Source organism: Macrotis lagotis, chromosome 5, assembly GCF_037893015.1.
Source record: "Macrotis lagotis isolate mMagLag1 chromosome 5, bilby.v1.9.chrom.fasta, whole genome shotgun sequence".
In the NCBI taxonomy this organism is placed as follows: Eukaryota; Metazoa; Chordata; class Mammalia; order Peramelemorphia; family Peramelidae; genus Macrotis; species Macrotis lagotis.
The window spans coordinates 219,130,979-219,151,044 of record NC_133662.1 but is presented as its reverse complement, the minus strand read 5'-3'; the positions used below and the strand labels follow the sequence as shown (position 1 = coordinate 219,151,044).

The window sequence follows — 20,066 nt, the reverse complement described above, 5'->3', positions numbered from 1 at the left end:
CGGCCCCCGCTCCCGGGGCGTCTGGGCGCCCCCGGCCCCGGCCCCGGCCCCGGCCCCGGCCCCGGCCCCGGCCCCGGCCCCGGCCCCGGCCCCGGCCCCGGCCCCGGCCCCGGCCCCGGCCCCGGCCCCGCTCGCCGCCGCCTCACCCGCGCCGGGAGGACGCCGGAGCCCCGCGCGGCGTCGCGCCAGTCCCGCCTCGGAGCCGGCTCCGCGCCGGAGCGGCGGCCAGCGCGCAGGCGCGGGGCGGCCGCTCCCCGGCCGCGCCGGCCCCGCCCGCGCCCGCGCGTCCGGCTCGCAGGCCCGCGCCCCCTCCCGGAGGAAGAGACGTCCGTGCGTGCTGCGCGCGCGCGCTCCCGAAGCGGAGCGCGGCGAGGGAGCGAGGGGAAGGGCCGCCGCGCGCGCGCGCCCGCGCTCCTGCTTGTGCCCGACGGCCGTTCTCGCTGCCGCTGCGGCTGGGGCTGGGGGTGGCGGCGGCGCGGGCGGCTGGCGGCGCGGGGCGGTCCGGCGGGTTCAAAGAGGAAAACATGGCGGAAAACAAAGGCGGCGGCGGCGGCGGCGAGGCCGAGAGCGGCGGCGGCGGGGTCGGCGGCGGCGCGGCGGCGGCGGCGGCCGGGCCCGGGGCCGCGGGGCCCGCGGGGCTGGAGGCGGAGCCGCCTCTCGCCGCGGTGCTGGTGGAAGAGGAGGAGGAGGAGGGCGGCAGGGCCGGGCCGGAGGGCGGCGCGGCGGCCGGGCCCGAGGACGGCGGCATGTCGGCGGCCTCGGCGGGCCCGGCGCCCGCGGCCTTGGCGGCCCCGGCGGGCCCCGGGGGCCTGGGCCCGGCCATGGCGGCGCCGGCGGCCGCGGCCCCGGCGCCCGCGGCCCCCGCGGCCCCCGCGCCCCCGGCGGGGCCGGTCCCCGGGCCCCCGGCCTCGCTGCTGGACACCTGCGCCGTGTGTCAGCAGAGCCTGCAGAGCCGCCGTGAGGCGGAGCCCAAGCTGCTGCCCTGCCTGCACTCCTTCTGCCTGCGCTGCCTGCCCGAGCCCGAGCGCCAGCTCAGCGTGCCCATCCCGGGCGGCAGCAACGGCGACATCCAGCAAGGTGAGCGGCGGCGGCGGGGCCTGCGGCGGCCCGGGCCGCGCGGCAAGGGGGGCTTCGTCTCCCCCCTCTCCCCCGGCGGAGGGGGCGCGGGCGTGTGCGCGCGCGGGGGGGCGCGAGGCCCCGGAGAGGCCGGGGGGGGGGGCCGGGGGATGGGCGGGGCCTGAGAGGAGGGCACTGGACGGGGAGAGCCGCGGCCCCTGGCCTGTGCCGGGCCTGGCCGGGGCAGGGTCCCTGCCGGCGCGGGGCGCGGGGCGCGGGGCGCGGGGCCCGGGGGCCGGCCTGGCCGCACTGCGGCTCCGGCTGTGCGGGCCTTCTTGGGTGGGAGGTTCCGAAAATCAGACGGAGATTGGGTCCTTGGGCTTGGGATATGGCGGGACCAGGAATGAGGAAAACGACTCCCGGGAACTTTTTGGGCAGAAGAGAAATGGGATAATTGTCTGATGTGCCCTTTTCTATACGTGGCTCACAAAATAGGGAAAGTAGCACATTGTTATTCTAATGATAGCCTTGGCTTGGCCTCAGCACTACTTAAAAAATGATTCGTATTTTATAATGACTTCACGTTATCCTTTAAGCTTACGTTTTCTTCACATCCTGTACATACTTCTTTGCCTAATATGAATTTATAATGTTGAATAAATAAATAGCCAGAATCTGGCGGCCACGAAGTTTTAGAGCAACTGCTGTAGAAAAACTTTTGTTTGGTTGCCTTCTCTTTCAAGACCGATACTCGATTTAGTCTCCAGTCAGTTTAGAGTTTACTTTCTGATGTTGCTGTTCCACCGAGAAATCCTTAACTCCCTCGTGGCAGAGTATTTGGAAGACCCAAGACATTTCCCTTAATAATAGCTGACTTATATATGTTGTTTTGTTTTTATCTCATTTGATACTTACAACAATCCTTTAAATAGGTACTATTATCCCTATTTACGGCTGATTTAAGAATGCCTGTGAGGGATTAAGTGACTTGTCTGATAACCTAATCCATGTGAATCTGGGGTGGGACTTGAACCCGGGTCTCTCTAAATTCTAGTCTGCTATGTGATAATCTCCCAGGATTTCGTTTTACATATCTCTTCTGTATCTGTGTTTTTAGAAGATTTTTTTTGTATTTTTCATTACAATTATCTGTGTTTTCTCACATCCCTGTAGATTATAAATTCCGTGAAGACTTTATAAACTTTGCATCCCTGTGCTGACACTTGACAAAATGTCCGTTGAATTGGTCTCATTAAGATGAGTGAGAATAAGGGGGGGGGGAGGCAAAAGGAATTGAATTGGAATTGAAAAGGAATTGAAAGGAACACTGAATGGAAGAGATAGGAGGAAGAATATAGAATTCAGTTCATTTGACTGTTTGAGATGGATTTTAGAGAGCAGTTTGTTTCCTAATTCCTAATCAGAAGTGGTGTGACAGATTTCAATTCAACCTCAGATATCTAGTATTTATGATCATAGGCAAGAAAATCAATGCTCTAGGTAATTCTCTTAAGACTGTAGTTTACAGATAGTTTTCTGTGGAAAAACTTACCTGCATTATTGAAATCACTGTTTTGCCAAAAAACAACATGCAACACATTATGGAACTGGATTTGGATTTGGAAGCTCATGGGGAAACAGAAAGTGACAAAAGTCTAGCCCAGTTTTTCTCATTCTAAAATATAGTCTCTTTTATGTAGAAGAATAGGGAAGGAGTCAAGGGTGATTCTGGAGTTTTTAAGTCTAGGGAATCTAGAGATCAGGTTAGTGAATATACTAGAGGGAGTTTTGGAAGAGAGCAGAGTTTTGATTAGGGGAACATATTGATTTCCTTAAGCAATTTTTCAGATCCATATGCACACTAACTAATAATTGATACATAAGACTGAACTTGTCATAAATTGGACTATCCATTTTATATTTTGACCTTGAGGCTAAAAATAAAGTGGAAATTTGTAAAGTTTCAAGCCGTCATACCCCTTCTCTTGACCTGGTACAATGTTTTACAGCTTCATGTTTATTTCCCATATCCTCAAGTATATTTTGTTCAGTTAGTTTGAAGTTTGGCAAGAGGTTTTAAGACTGTTTTTCAAGGATTTAACTAGAAGGTGTAAGAGACAGTGTGTCATAATAGATAGTAATGGATTTGGAATTAGGATGATCAGGGTTTAAATCTTTGCACTGACACCCACATGTGTATTCATAGTCAAGTCACTTAAACTCTGTGAACCTCAGTTGTCTTTGTAAAATGGGAACAATATCTGCAAAAGATAAGTGCTTTCAGTAAATCAGCAGCCATTTATTTTAAAGTATCAACTATATACTGCATACTGGTCGAGTCATCTTGAGCTCCTCAAGTGACTTAATGTTTTTAAAATTTTCAAAATATAATTTCCCTTTTCTTTTCCCTTTCTTCCCAGTTTCATTAGTATCCTAGAAAATTTTTTTTAGAGGGGTGCGTGTGTGTGTGTGTGGGGGGGGGGGAATGGAAGCACTGGAAATCGTACTCAATGTACATTTATCTATTTTAAGTAGAAATTAGAAAACCCCTTGATTGCCTAGGGTTTCAAGTTTTTTGACCATTTCTTTGAAATAGGAGCTGTAGAAGAAAACACATTTATTAGGAACAGTCTCTAGATATCTCCTAGAATTGTGAATGCCTTTTTTTCCACGTCCACCTGTGTAATATTTGCTATTTGAACTAGTCAGTGTGGAGATTTCTGACTGATGTAATTTAATGAAGTATATGTAACATTTTGCCTTCAGCAAATATTTAATACTTCCTTGATGTTCAAAACAATGTGCTCAAAGTGTAATTAATCCAATCTGTTTTATATGCAGCACTGTGGTCAAGACTTTCTTACCTTTCTTTTGGAAGGTGCCATCTTCCAAAGCTTAAACCCAGAAGTACCTTATGCTTTTCCAAGATATTTTCAATCTTACCTCATCTCACCCTTTTGTTGATGAGGTTAGCTTAAGATGAGGTCCATTGGGAAGCAGGGATTGCAATACTATGTATTTAGTACAGAAATAATGTTTACTGACAGTGCTCTCACATCTGTTCTTAAAGGTGTTAAATATAAGTGATTTTTAATAAACTCCATGCTGATTGGGAAAGTCTCGAGTAAGTTACTATCTTAGACAATAAATGCACACTAAAGACCTGAAGCATGAGCAGATTTGCCCACCTTTGTCCAGGAGCTGGAAGACTTTGGATTTCTAATCTCAGATCTGGCAGTAAAACAAGCAAAAGAAAAAGACTGCAGAAGTAAGTACTTGATATATCCAAGAAAAATTCCAATTGGAGTCAGAATCTACTTGAAAGATACATGTAGTATATAAGAGGTTATAGTTCTTAGACCTTTCCCTTGACTGATTCCCCCAAAATCACATGAAGCACAGTAGCTTTGTGGATCAATCACATTCAGATATTTTTGCTCTAAGTAATGATTTCCCTTTCTTTTTTATTCAATATCAAATATTTCTTAATGACTTATTGATACAGGAAATTGTGCTAAATGCTAGGTATAGACCCCCCTCCCCCAAATTTGAAGATCCTAAATTCAGTGCTTTTCCCAGTCCTAGGAATAGAGTAAGGGAGGAACATGGTAGTAATCTAAATTTTTGACTCTTTGTCAGGTGAAAAAGGGATCAGATCTCTTGTACTTGGTTTTTTAGAAGTTAAGATTAGTAGGTGGAGGTGGCTAGGTGGCGCAGTGGATAGAGCACTGGCCCTGGAGTCAGGAGTACCTGAGTTCAAATCCTACCTCAGACACTTAATAATTACCTAGCTGTGTGGCCTTGGGTAAGCCACTTAACCCCATTGCCTTGCAAAAAAACTAAAAAAAAAATAAATAAAAGATTTAAAAAAAAAGCATTTGCTTCAGACTAGTCCCTCCCCTAGGGGAACCTTCCCTTCCCTTCCATCAAACCTCCCATTCCCTTTTATCAAACCTCCCATTCCCTTTTATCCACTTTCCCTCCTACTAGGAGTAGGACAAGTTAGGTTTCTATACCCAATTGAATGTGTGCTATTCCCTCTTTGAGCCAGTTCTGATGAGAACTCTGAGAGTAAGGTTCACTCAATCTCCCTCACTTCCCTCCTCTTCCACTCCACTGTAAAAGAGCTCCCTTGCTCCTTTATGTGAGATAATTTATCCCCCCCCTTCTACTTTGCCCCTTCCCTTTCTCCCAATATATTCCCCTCAATATTATTTTTTTAAGGATATCATTCCTTCATAGTCAACTCTAGTTCTTTCTCTATAAATCTGTGTTCTTTCTCTGCCCTGTTAATATCAAAGTTCATATGAATTATAAGTATTATCTTTCCATATAGGAATATAGACAATTTAATATCAAGTTCTTTCTGCTTTCCCTTTCTTGTTTACTTTTTTATTTTTCACTTGAGTCTTCACTTTGAAGATCAAATTTTCTCTTCAGTCCTGGTCTTTCATCAGGAAACTTTAAAAGTCCATTATTTCATTGAATGCCTATCTTTTCTCCTGAAAGAGTATGCTCAATTTTGGTGGATAGTTGACTGTTGGTTGTAATCCAAGCCATCTAGAATATCATATTTCAAGCCCTATAATCCTTTAATATAAAAACTCCTGACTGTGGCTCCATGATAGTTGAATTTTGAACTTTCTGACTTCTCGCAATATTTTCTCCTTGACCTGGGAGCTCTGTAATTTGGCTGTAATATTCCTGGGAGTTTTCATTTTGGGATCTCTTTCAGGGGCTGATTGAGGGATTTACCTTCTGGTTTTAGAATACCAGGGAAATTTTCTTTAGTTGCTAGGTTATTGATTTTCTCTTTCTCTATTTTATTCATGTAAGCAATTAAAGATACAATATATCCTCTAATAACTGCCTTGGCTATATCCCATAAGTTTTGTTATTGTCATTATCTAGGATGAAATCATCTATAATTTGTTGTTTGATCCACTCATTCTTTAAAAAGAGGTTATTTAATTTCCAATTAGTTTTAGGTCTGTCTCTCCATGGCCCATTATCGCATGTGATTTTTATTGCATTATAATCAGAGAAGGAGGTATTATTTCTGCCATTCTGCATTTGATTATAAAGTTTTCATGGCTTTTCTAAATTCTTTTCCTTAAATTAATCAATTAATTGATAAATCAATTAATTGATTAATTAATTTAAGGCAATAGGGTTAATATTGCCCAAGGTCACACAGCTAGGCAGTTTTTTTAAGTGTCTGCAGTTGGATTTGAACTCAGGTTCTTATGACTCAAGGTCCAGTATTCTATCCATTGTGCCACCTAGCTGCTCCCCAGGGAAGTTTTCTTTGATAATTTCTTGAAAGGTGTCTAGGTTATTTTTTTGATCATGGCTTTCAGGACAATAATTTTTAAATCATCTCTCCTGGATCGATTTTCCAGGTCAATTATTTTTCCACTGAGATAGTACACATTGTCTTCTATTTTTTTTCATTTTTTTCTGTTTTGTTTTATTGTTGATTTCTTATAAGTTCATTACCTTTCATTTGATCGATTCTAATTTTTAAGGAATTGCCAGTGAACTTTTGGACCTCCTTTTCTATTTGACCAGTTCTACTTTATCAGAATATTTTTCTTCAGTGAATTTTTGTGCCTCTTTTTCCATTTGAGGAGTTCTGCTTTTTAAGACATTCTTCTCCTCGTTGGCTTTTGCATCTCTTTTACCATTTAGCCTAGTTTGGTTTTTAAAGTATTATTTTTTGTGTCTCTTTTACAAAGCTGCTGGCTTGTTAATTTTTTTTGTTTTTTTAAAAAATTATGTTTTCCAATTAAAGATAATTTCTACCAATCATTTTTAATTATAAATATTTTATTTGTTTTCCAATTACATACAATGATAGTTTCTAACAGTCATTTTTCATTGGCAGTCTGAGTTTTGCAATTTTTTTCCTCCCTTCCCTCCCCTTTCTCCCAACAGAAGGCAATATGATATAGTCTTTACATTTATTTCCTTGATATGCATAGATCCAAATTTAAAGAGTTGAGAGAAGAAACAGATCTAAAAGGAGGAAACATTATAGATAGTAAAATTACATAATACATAAGATAACTTTTAAAAATTGAAGATCATGAACTTTGCTCTTTGTTTAAACTCCACAGTTCTTTCTCTGGTTACAAATGGTATTATCCATCATAGATTCCCTAAAATTATCCCTGATCATTGCAGTGATGGAATGACCAAATCTATCATGTTTCATCACTGCCCCATGTATTTTTCTTTTTTCTTTCTTTTTTTTTTGCAAGATAATAGAATTAAGTGGCTTGCCCAAGGCCACACAGCTAGGTAATTAATTATTAAATGTCTGAGGCCGGGGGCGTTAGGTGGTATAGTGGATAAAGCACCTGCCTTGGAGTCAGGAGTACCTGGGTTCAAATTTGGTCTCATACATTTAATAATTACGTAGCTGTGTGGCCTTGGGCAAGCCACTTAACCCCGTTTGCCTTGCAAAAACCTAAAAAAAAAATGTCTGAGGCCATATTTGCGCTCAGGTACTCCTGACTCTAGGGCCGGTGCTCTATCCATTGCGTCACCTAGCTACCCCCTGCTCCATGTATTTTTTAGGGTGTACAGTGTTCTTCTGGTTCTGCTCATCTCACTTAGCATCAGTTCATGCAAGTCTTTCCATACTTTCTGATTTCTAATAGAACAATTGTGTTCCTTCATATACATATACCACAATTTGTTCAGCCATTCCCTAATTGATGGACATCTCCTCGATTTCCAATTCTTTGCCACTGAAGTACAATATCAATGTTTGAAATTCCTGTATAGAAAGGGGTCCCTGACATCCTTCTGGGCCCTGAGAAACTCCTTAGAAATATAAATTTGGCTAGGCACCTTTGGGTCTGAAAATAACTGGACAGGACCCAAATGCTTGACCCTGGGGGTCACGGATATTCCATAAATTTGCAATATCAGGGCGGCTAGGTGGCGTAGTGGATAAAGCACTGGCACTGGAGTCAAGAGTACCTGGGTTCAAATCTGATCTCAGACACTTCATAATTACCTAGCTATGTGGCCTTGGGCAAGCCACTTAACCCCGTTTTGCCTTGCAAAAAAAAAACCTAAAAAAATTTTCAATATCAATATTTGTGTAATTCCTGTATGGAAGGAGTCCTTGACACCTTCCTGGGCACCTTTGGGTTTGAAAGTAGTCTGACAGGACCCAAGTGCTTGACCCTGGGGTTCATGGATATACCATATATTTGTCTAAGATTCACAAAGCACCCTTGTTAGCCTAATTATCTTGCTGTATCTGTCAAATTCCTGCCTTCTCCCAAAACTGCCTCCCCTTCCTCAGATGCAGCTGACACCATAAGATAGTAAATTTCAGTCCTTCAAACCTGTGGGAACCCCTGAATACTTGACTCCCTCTGTCTCAGGAAACATGTTCAGACATAACACAAAGACCCTGACCCTTTCCCACTCTGACCAGCCCCCTATCTATACTGAGCCATATGTTTACATATGTTTGTAGTAGTATGACAAGAAAATATATGTAACTGCTGTCTTTGCTTCTGTATCCTGCTTGCTCTCAGTACCCCCCCCCTCCCCCCCCAAACACTATAAAAATCCTATCTCCTGAACACTCAGGTACTGTCTGATTTGGGTACTCTTCATCCCCAGGCAGTCCCTGGGAAATTAAAGATCTCCAAACTTGTCAAATTTTGGTCTCCTGTCTAGCTCTTTGGGTTCAGCACCACCACAAACAAAGCTACTATGAATATTATGTGGGATTTTTTTTAAGATTTTCATTTAATTTAATTTTATTTTTATATATGGAATTTTTCATGATCTCTTCAGGATTCAAACCCAGTAATGGAATCACTGGCCAAAGGGTATGCACATTTTTATTGCCCTTTGGGCATAATTCCAAATTGCTCTCCAGAAAGGTTGGATGAGTTCACAGCTCCACCAACAATGCATTATTAGTGTCCCAGATTTCCCACATCCCTCCAACATTGATCATTATTCTTTCCAGTCATATTGGTCAGTCTGAGAGGTGTGAGGTGGTACCCCAGAGATACTTTAATTTGCATTTCTTTAATCAATTTTTCCTCTACTTCTTGTATTTGATTTTTGAAGTCCTTTATGGCCTTTTCCATAGCCTTGAAACCAATTCGTATTATTCTTGGAGGCTTTGGATGTTGGAGCTTCAACTTTGTTATTATCTTCTGAGTGTCTTTTGATCACCTTTGCCACCATAGCAGTTTTCTATAGTCAAAGAATTATTTTTCTCTTTGTTCATTTTCCCAGCCCATGACTTGATTTTTAACTCTTTGTTAAAGTAGGAAGTTAGAATGGAGGGTGCAATGTTTGGGTTTTTTCCAGAGGGGTCGGGGCTGTTTTCAGAGATACTTCCAGGGACCTGCAAGTTTTCAATTCTTCTACATAGTATGAGCCAAGAAGAAGTGTTTAGCACTTTCCTGGCCTATGCTCTGGCCTGTGGGTGTCTGCAAACACTCTTTTCTGCCCTGGGCCTGAGACCAAGGATAGGTACCCATAGTAAGTGATGGAGTCCTGCCTCAGTGCTAGCAGAGACCCCAGTAATCTTCTACCCCACTCACTCTCTGTCAGTTGAGAGCTCCAGAAGTAGTTGCTCTCCCTGTTCTGACAGATCTTTCCTGCCAAACTTCTTTTTTTTTGTCATTCAAGAAAGATTATTTTGAGTTTTAGCAGTTTTCCCCTAATCTCGCTTCCCACCCCCACAGAAGGCAGTCCATTAACTCTTTACATTGTTTCCATAGTATACATTGATCTAAGTTGAATGTGATGAGAGAAATCATACCCTTAAGGAAGAAACGTAAAATATAAGAGATAGCAAAATTACATAAAAAGGTAAGGTTTTTTTTCTAAGTTAAAGGTAATAGTCTTTGGTCTTTAAACTCCACATTTCTTTGTCTGGATACAGATGGTATTCTCCCTTGCAGATACCCCCAAATTTTCCCTGATTGTTGCACTGATGGAATGAGCAAGTCCATCAAGGTTGATTATCACCCCCATGTTGCTGTTAGGGTGTGCAGTGTTTGTCTGGTTCTGCTCATCTCACTCGGCGTCAGTTCATGCAGATCCCTCCAGGCTTCCCTGAATTCCCATCCCTCCTGGTTTCTAATAGAACAATAGTTGTTCCATGACATACATATACCACAGTTTGCTAAGCCATTCCCCAATTGAAGGACATTTATTTGATTTCCAATTCTTTTCCACCACAAAAGGGGCTGCTGTGAATAATTTTGTACAACTGATGTTTTTACCCTTTTTCATCATCTCTTCAAGGTATAGTCCCAGTAGTGATATTGCTGGATCAAAGGGTATGCACATTTTTGTTAACCTTTGGGCATAATTCCAAATTGCTTTCCACAAAGAGCTGTTCATTCTTGCCAAATTTCTAAATTGTCTTGAGCTGTAAAATTATTTTATTCTTTTTTTTTTTGTGAGTTCTTCCACTCTAGAATTTCTTTAGAATCTTTATTTAAAGGTATTTGGAAAAGTTTGGAGGAGAGCTTGGTGAGTCCCTGCCTTTACTCAGCATCTTGGCTCCACCTCCCACTGGATATCTTTCTTGACACGATTAGTCTTGGTATCTTTTCATGACTCTATTTTGTTTCACTTTTCTGTCAATTATTATGATAAAGGTATGTCATACTGACATGCCCATCAAATTTTGAATATGATAGAGCTAGTAGGGAAAACTAATATACAAGCTGATTTTTCTTCAACTAATCTAACTTTCGAGTGTCTTCAGTTTTCTCTGTTACCATGATCTCTACTCCTTTTACCTCAGTTAAACACAGGGGATGGTCATCCTGATCTTTTAGTGATTAAGTTCAAATGTGCATTGTCCTTTATACTTGAATTATTTATGCTCCTTTCCTTTCACAGATAGATGTTGCTTTGCCAAAACTAGGAAAGAGATTGTACAAGTTCAACAGTTCAATTCAGTAATTTTTGTACCATACACTAAGGGTTGGGAATACAAAAAGAGTCCTCCAGGAGCTTACAATTTAGTAGGGAAGACAATATGGAAACATTTGTACAAAGCAAAGTTATATCCAGGATAATTAGGAAATAATAAACAGAAGGAAGACACTGGTCTTAAGAGAGAGGGACTGGGAAACGCTTCCTGTTGGATTTGGAGTTTTAGTTCAAGGAAACCAGGGAAGTCAGTAGTTTGGTGAAGAATGAGATGCAGAGATGTCTAAATGAAGTTGTTGAGTCATATGTCTCCCCCCCCCCCCCCCATGACTCCACCAGACTTTTCCTTTGCTCTACTTTGTTGTGCTGTTGTTTATCCTTGTTCTTGAAGATCATCATAACAGAGAGTTGATGTCATGACATGGAAGTGGATTGGATTTAAGAAAGGGACGCTGGGCAAGATCATTAGACTCACTTTCCTCTTCTGTAGACATCTAGGTTCAGTGGTCAGATATGAATCAGGACAACCAGAGATAACCCTGGATGCAGTAGGAGGTATTGACTTTTAAAAACTAGATCTTTTTAGGGGCAGCTAGGTGGCACAGTGGATAGAGTACAGGCCCTAGAGTCAAGAGGACCTGGGTTCAAATCAGCCTCTGACACTTAATAATAATTGCTTAGCTGTGTGACCTTGGGCAAGTCACTTAATCCCATTGCCTTAAATAAGAATTAAACAAACAAACTAGATCTTTCCCAGGTCACAGTTTGACTGAGGACACACCCATTCAGACATTAGATGGTAACAGAAAGATGTAACAGAAAGATGGGCACAGAAGCCTAGAATAACCACTTCCAAAAAAGAAGAAAAAAAAGAAATTATTGGGAGGGTAAAACACTCAAGGTATCTCAATGTCAGTTGTGAAATCTAATGCCTTTTCTTCCCTGAGTATTTTCACTTTTTTAAAAAAAAATTATTTTAAGGCAGTGGGGTTAAATGACTTGCCCAAGGTCACACAGCTAGGTAATTATTAATTGTCTGAGGCCAGATTTGAACTCAGGTACTCTTGATTCCAGGACCAGTGCTCTATCTACTGTGCCACCTAGCTGCCCCGTACTTTCACTTTCAATGAAGAAAATAAGAGCTTTATTTATGAAACTGAATTAAAAAACAGCTTGTTTTTAAAATATGTATTTGTATTTACACACACTCACCATATGTAATTATGACAGGGTCTGGTGGGAGTCATGGGGGGGAGAAATATGACTCAACTTAAGTCAGATGCAAAAGAAACTAGGATCTGCTTTTTGCATAGTCAAAAAAAAAAACACAACATAACAAACCCAGTCTGGCCAAAACAGATAGAATAGCTATTTGAATTCACTCTGAACTGGTCGTGGTCCAGCAATGACCAAGTTGTCTAATCCAGGAAAGCCAGTGTGATTTGGGGCCTGTAAAACCCCCAAGAAATCTTAGCAGGGCTTTGGGCAGAATACTCACAAGTACAAGAATTAAAAGAAAGAGGGAATGAATGAAAGAAAGAGAAAATGAGAAAAGCTATGTAGCCCAACTTTGCCACCAGTGTTCCTATTACTCACAGAGGTGATTGTACTTAGTTCTTGAAAAAGACCATGAATGACATCAGGGAGGTGATGCCATGACATGCAAGTGAATTGGCTTTAAAGGAAGGGGTGCTGTGCTACTGAATGGAGTTGTAGAAAATCTTATGAAACTGTGCTGATTGGACTGATTTCACAGTCTTTTTTGTTGTTTTTGTTTTTGTGAGGCACTGGGGTTAAAGTGACCTGCCCAAGGTTGCACAGCTATATCAAAGGTCTGAGTCCCTATTTGAACTCAGGTCCTCTTGACTCCTGGGCTGGTGCTCTATCCACTATGCCATCTAGCTGCCCTACCCCATATAACAAAATCTTAACCGACTCTCCTAGCATCAGTTCTCTATTTTCTCCCAGTCCTTTCAGCAGAGCTCTCTTCATACTTGATTGAGAAACTTGAGACCATTTACTTACTTCTCTCTAAAACTCACAGCTTTTTCCTTTTATCTCTTTCACCTTAACTTGAAGTCATAGCCTTTATCTTTGCCAAGACTAATTCGATAATTGTTCCCTTGATCTCATCAGTTCATATATTCCAGCAAATTTCCATTAGTGTCCCATCCATTCTCACTAATGTTCAGTATTCCCATATCTATTAACTTCTTCCCTACTGCCTACAAACATGCTTTTCACCCATCCTTAAAAATCTTCATTTGATCTAACCTTTCTTGTTCAGTTGTCCTATGTGTCTCCTTACTTTCCTTAGCTAAATTCCTTGAGAAAACCATTTCTTAGGTAGATGCTTCCACTTTTGCTTCTCACTCAATTGTAAACCCTTGAAGTCTGGTTTCCAACTTATCAACTGAAAGTCAGTTGTCAAATCTAATGCCTTTTCTTCCCCTTTTTCATTTGGGATCTTTATTTTTTATTATAACCTTGACAAACATCAACTTAACTGAGTACTTTTCACTTTCAATGAAGAAAATAAGCTTTATTCATAAAACTGAATTTATTACATACAGCTTGTTTTTAAAATATGTATTTATATTTACACACACTCACCATATGTAATTATGACAAATTCAACACATTAGTTCTGAAGCCATCCAATTTATCTCTTTCCCTCTCAGCATGCTTTTGTTCTTTGAATTAAAGGTAATATATTGACTCTTTCCTTTGGGAGGGGGTCATCATTCATCATTAGCTCTTCCCCCCTCCCAAAAAATCCACTACAACAAAAAGCCCTCTCAATAAATAGTACAACCAGGGCGGCTAGGTGGCGCAGTGGATAGAGCACCAGCCCTGGAGTCAGGAGTACCTGGGTTCAAATCTGGTCTCAGACACTAATAATTACCTAGCTGTGTGGCCTTGGGCAAGCCATTTAACTCCATTTACCTTGCAAAAACTTAAAAATCAATCAATGGATGGATGGATGGATGGATGGATAAACAAATAAATAGTACAGCCAAGCAAAACATGAATATGTTGGCTGTGCCTGAAAAAAAAAAAAGAAAACTGACTGAATTTGAGGAACAAAGCAGAATTCCTTTTATAACTAAGGAGAATGAATTATATATTTTTTCACCATAATTTTCTTAGGCCAAAATGAAATAACAAGAAGTTTTATTCTCTAGAATCTTACCATCCCTATATAACAAGTTGGATGATATCATTAAAGATATTAACCCTAATAAAAGTTTTGGGGGCATATTTACAGAAAGAACAAAAAGACATAAAATTTTGTTGCTATTCAATCAGTCAGGTTATACATTAATACATAAAGGTGTCACTAATTTAAGATTTCTTTAATATGTTCACAAGGCCATTGTAAGAAAACTGATAAGGATTCTGTTAGAAGGAAAACTATTGTCTCCTATCTTGGGATAACCAGACTAGTTCTCGCTTCCTCAGGATAATCTTTATAACTAATTGTCTATTCAGCTGTGAAATCTAAAATTACAAACTTGTGTATGGAATCAGGTGAAACAGGTTGTGTGAAACAGAGCCTGCCTTCGGATTTATAGCTGTAGAGGCACAGACCTTGGGGAAGTCAGAGATTGATTGACATTCAGATTTACAAACCTAATTAGAGTTTGAAAAACAACATTTTGAGCAGGAATATAGCATTTATAATATTAAACAGTACATAGACAGTAGAGTTATTAAGAGGGGTGGATTTTGTTTTCTTTTTGTTTTTTTGCAAGTTAATGGGGTTAAGTGACTTGCTCAAGGCCACACAGCTAGGTAATTATTAAGCGTCTGAGGCTGGATTTGATTTTGTTTTATTTTTTGAAGAAGATAATTCAGTTTTTATATAATGTACTAATACAGATAAAGACCTCACTTTTATTCCTAATCTGGTTTGAAGGAAATCCATGCAGTTTATGACATATACTTAATTACCAAAGACTAACTTAATCTCTTAGACATATGATGCCTCTGATACTGGTGCTGTGAGACAAAGAAAAGTTTTGTGGAATTTAGTGACCTGAAATAGAAAACTAAGTTGGTAGCAAAGGTTTTGAATCTGACAAAATAGTGGTTATTTCCAAGTGTGACCAGAAAGACAGAATTCAATTTTGACCTCAGACACTTACTAGCTGTGTGACAGCTGGGCAAGTCACTTAACCCCTGCCTCAAGATTGGCAAGCCACTCCAATAACTTTGCTAATAAAAACCCATGAACAGTTAGTTGATCCATGAAGTTAGTTAGGAAGTGTCAGACACAGCTGAACAACAGCAATAGGGGATATGGGAATAGGGATTGTGGCAGAGTTGATTTGATCATGGTTAATGAACTGTAAGTGGGGTGAATGGGAAGAGAGGGATATGTGAAAAGAGGTGAAGTTATGATTGAGCCCTTTCTTGAAATATAGTTTTAGAAGAAATCAGGCTTGAGAGGGAACTAAGTGAGTGACCCATATGTGTTAGCTCTTTTCCAAGTTTGTGTGCTGTTCACAATTTTCTCACTTTTAATAAGTTCCTTGCTGTGATTTCTTATATATTTGGGTATAGAAGCTTATTTACTTTTAGAGAAAAGAGGTCAACCCTTTTAAAGATGAATTTTTTTTGGTAAAAACCATCTCAACAAATATAGTAAGGCCCCTTAAATAAAGCACAATATAGCCATACAATTAAAATTAGGTTAAAATACTTTTGACAGTCCTCATCTCCTTTATGTAGCTACTTTCAACAGTAGTCTTCCATCCAGTCAAAATTTATACATGACTATGTATGGGAGGGGAGGGGTGGTATAGAGGTGACAGGGAAGGCTAGAGAAGAGAACCTGTCCATAAGATCTGTTTTCTTTCTAAGTCTCTTGAAATTGAATATTGATTTCATTTGTTACAAGTGTGGCAGTTCATTGCTTATCTGTCAATAGTTTTAAATTGAAATTTTATTTTCTTTTTTTATAAACTGCATTTTTATTATTCATTTTAAAAAGTAAAAAGATTTAGTAAAACTAATAAGCATATTGAAGAAGTCTTTTTGCAGTGTTTCACACCTGTAGATCCCCACTCATGATGATATCACAACATTCCTTTTTTCTGTTGTTTTTTTTTTTAATTTTTAAACATAAATTGTTATTTATTTATTTATTTTTCTACCTATATGCAAAGATAATTTTCTCCATTTTTTTTTGGTAAGATTTTGAGCTCCACATTTTTTCACCCTCTCCATTGATCCTCTCCCTTCTCTTGGCATCAAGTAATTTGATACGGGTTACAGATGTATAATTACATTCATGTTACAATTTTCTCACTTTTAATAAATTCCTTTTATCTTTTTCTTATATATTATCCTTGATCATTGTTCTGCTGAGAACTAAGTCATCGTTCATCATCACACTCTTTATAGCATTTGTTTTTGATAGTTTTTTTTCTTTTTGCAAGGCAAATGGGGTTAAGTAGCTTGCCCAAGGCCACACAGCTAGGTAATTATTAAGTGTCTGAGGCTGGATTTGAACTTGGGTACTCCTGACTCCAGGGCTGGTGCTCTATCCACTGCGCCACCTAGCTGTCCCTTTGATAGATTTTTAATTTTATTATCATTTTGTGCTCAGAACAACAATACTGTTGTTTGGCCCATCCCCTTTTTTAGTCAGTTTTTTGGTTTTTTAGTTATTAATGTTATTTTTTCCAATTACAATCAAAGATAGTTTTCAACATTCATCTTTAGCCATTTCTATACAGTTTTGATCACTATTGCTTTATAGTGTCATTTTATATTTGATATGAGTAGCTCACCTTCCATTTAGTTTTTTTCATGAACATCCTGATATTTTTGATCTTTTGTTTTTCCAGATGAGTAACTGTTACTATTTTTTCTAGCTCTGTCTTTTTTGGTAGTTCGATTGTATAAGTAATTTAATGTGGATAGAATTGTCCTTTTTATTACAGTAGCTTGAGTTACCCATGAACTATTGACAGTTTAGATATGACTATTTGTGTGAAAGGAGTTTTGTAACTGTTAATAATTTCTGAATTTGTCTTGGCAGGTAGATTCCAAGTATTTTATGTTGTCTTCAGTTACTTTAAATGAATTTCTCTTTCTATCACTTGCTGTTGGGCCTTGAATTGCTGATGATTTATGTGAGTTTATTTTATATCTTGCTATTTTACTAAAGGTATTATTAATTGCTGTAGTTTTTTAGTTGATTTTCTAGGATTCTCTAAATTCTGTTATATCATCTGCAAAAGATTGAGAGGTTTGTTTCCTTGTTGTGTATTCTAGTTTCATTTTCTTTTTCTTTATTTATTGCTAAAGCTAACATTTCTATTACAATAATGAATATTAGTAACATTAATGGGCATCTTGTTTCATCTCTGGTCAGTTGAGAATGCTTCTAGCTTATCCCCATTACATATAATGCTTGCTGATGGTTTTAGATAGATACTGCTTATCATTTTAAGGAAAACTCCATTTATTCCTATGCTCTCTAGTGTTTTTAATAGGAATTGTGTATTTTGTCAAAAAACTTTTTTAACATCTATTGAGATAATCATGTGATTTGTTAATTTTGTTATTGATATGGTTTATTATGCTGATTGTTGCCCTAATATTGAACCATCACTGCATACTTGATCTAAATCCTACCTGATTGTAGTGTGTTATCTTAATGAAAGCTTGCTGTAATCTTTGTGAAAATTTCATTTAAAATTTTTACATTATTATTCATACCAAGGTGATAATTTTCTTTGTTTTGGCTCTTCTTGGTTTAGGTGCCAGCACCATATTCGTATCATAAAAGAAATTTGTCAGAACTTCATTGATTTTTTTTTTTCAAATAATTTATTTATAATTGGAATCAGTTCATTAAATGTTTGGTAGTATTCATTAAATCCAAATCTGACTCTGGATATTTTTTCATAGGGAATTTATTGATGACTTGTTAAATTTCTTTTTCTGAAAAGGTATTTTAGGTATTTTATTTCCTCTCCTGTTAATTTGGTTAGTTTTTGTTTTTGTAAAAATTCATCCATTTCACTAATATTGTCAGATTTGTTTGGTGTACAGATGGTCAAAATAGCACCGAATTATTACTTTAATTTTCTCCTCATTGGTGGTGAGCTCACTGTTTTCATTATTTGATACTGGTAATTTGGTTTTTTCATAATTTGTTTTCAATCAGTTTAATCAAATGTTTATCTTCATTACTTTTTTTTCCATAAAACCAACTCTTAGTTTTATTCATTAGTTCAATAATTTTCTTACTTTCAATTTTATTAATTTCTCCTTTGATTTTCAGAATTTCTAATTTAGTATTTAATTGAGGATTTTTAATTTGTTCTTTTCTAACTTTTTTAGTTCCATGTCCAATTTATTGATCTCTTTATTTTATTCATTAGAGATATAAAATTTCCCCTAATAACTGCTTTGGCTGCATCCCACAAGGAATAAAAATGGCTATAATAATCTACTGTTTGATAAACCCAGACTCCAGCTTCTGGGACAAGGAGCTCGGTATTTGACAAAAACTGCTGGAAAAACTGGAAAATTTTATGGTAAAAACTAGGCTTAGACTGACATCTTTCACCCTTTACCAAGATGAGGTCAAAATGGGGTATGGATTTAGACATAGGGGGATAGAAAGAATAAGACGGTTGGTTCTTATCCTTCATTATCAAAGAAGACCAAAATGACATCACTGTATTTTAGACAAATTACAGTGTGTTTGACTATGACTGATTAGACCAATACAGTTAGGAATACCACAGTTGGCCATAAATAGTCCATGCGAACACCTGGGATGGGTTCTCTAAACTTAGCTATGTCACATTTCCTTTGAGGTGCTTCTGTTCTGCCTTTCTCATAGAGTGCAGTCCTCCTACTGATGAGGGCTTGCCATGCAGGGTGGTCCTGTGCCAATATCTCTGAAGCTGTACAGTCATTTTCTAAAGTTCTTCAATGAGTCCTTCAGAGTGTCTCAGTCTCGCTTGTTCTGACTCCTTGTGTGAGCTTGCCCTGTGTGAGTTTTCCATATATGAAGGAATGCAATTATATATGCTTTATTCCATCTTCATGAGAAAAATGAGCAAAAAAAAAATTATGTTGACAAAGTTATTTTTCAAGAAAGCAAGCTCTGAGATAGTGATTTCAAACTCTATTCAACTGTTTCTCATACCATTTACAAGTTTGTACAGCACATCAGAATAATGCATAGTTCAGTCCAGCAAATATTTATTAATTGTCTGCCATATAGGGCATTACACTAGGCACTGTTGATGACAGATTACTCTGACTCATTTCTACCCTCATGAATTTTTACAGTGTTAAAAATAATACAAAATAGATCCCCAAAAGTTAAGGTTGCTATTTGAGGTCTGAGGAGGCAAAGATGAATTCTATTTTGAGGTAGTATTAAGAAAAGTTTAATTGAAGAAGTGGTATTTACATTGAGTTTTGAAGGATAGATAGAATTTAATAGGAGAGTTCAGATGTGATAAGAAAAGCAATACATAAACTACGATAGAGAATTAGGGTGTGGGGGATGCTGAATAATCCCATTTGACTAGAAAAAAATGTGGAGGGGCTTGTAGAGTGATATAAAGCAAGGGGAGTAAAGTTTAATTAAGTTGTGAAAGTCCTTGGATGTAGTTGTTGGCATGTTAACATAGTTAACAAATAGCTAACAATTTTTTAATTCATTATTTTGATTTCATTATTTTTATCCCAAATTTTTTTTAAAGAAAGAGAAGCATTTAGATTAAAATATATCTCAGTTCTTTATTAGTTTAATGATCCAATGTGTATTTCTTCCCCTAGTACTCTCAGTCATCCACACCATCACCCCTCATTCTGCAAAACTTCTCTCTGTACTCTTCCACATGTCTTTCATGTGGAATGTACTCATTATGTGAAAGATACTCCTTTGGGTTTATTTATATTTTTTTCCCCTACCTGTTAGCACTCTGAATGTTGGTTATCTGTCATTCTGTTATACATTTAAAAAATAGAATCTTAATGTTTGATATAAAGAGATCTTTTGGTTATTTGTCATTTTAGAGTAGTTTTATTTCTGT

The 20,066-nt window shown here is 39.2% G+C and overlaps 1 protein-coding gene across 2 annotated transcripts in view; it reads left to right on the top strand.

Moving 5' to 3' along the window:
• Positions 1-524: 524 nt before the first annotated feature.
• The window catches only part of TRIM33 (tripartite motif containing 33), a 150,028-nt gene continuing 130,486 nt past the window's right edge, over positions 525-20,066 (top strand). For both annotated transcript variants that reach the window (XM_074188492.1, XM_074188491.1), the window contains exon 1: positions 525-1,077. In XM_074188492.1, coding sequence (XP_074044593.1) covers positions 525-1,077 — 553 coding nt within the window. The remainder of the gene's footprint in view (positions 1,078-20,066) is intronic.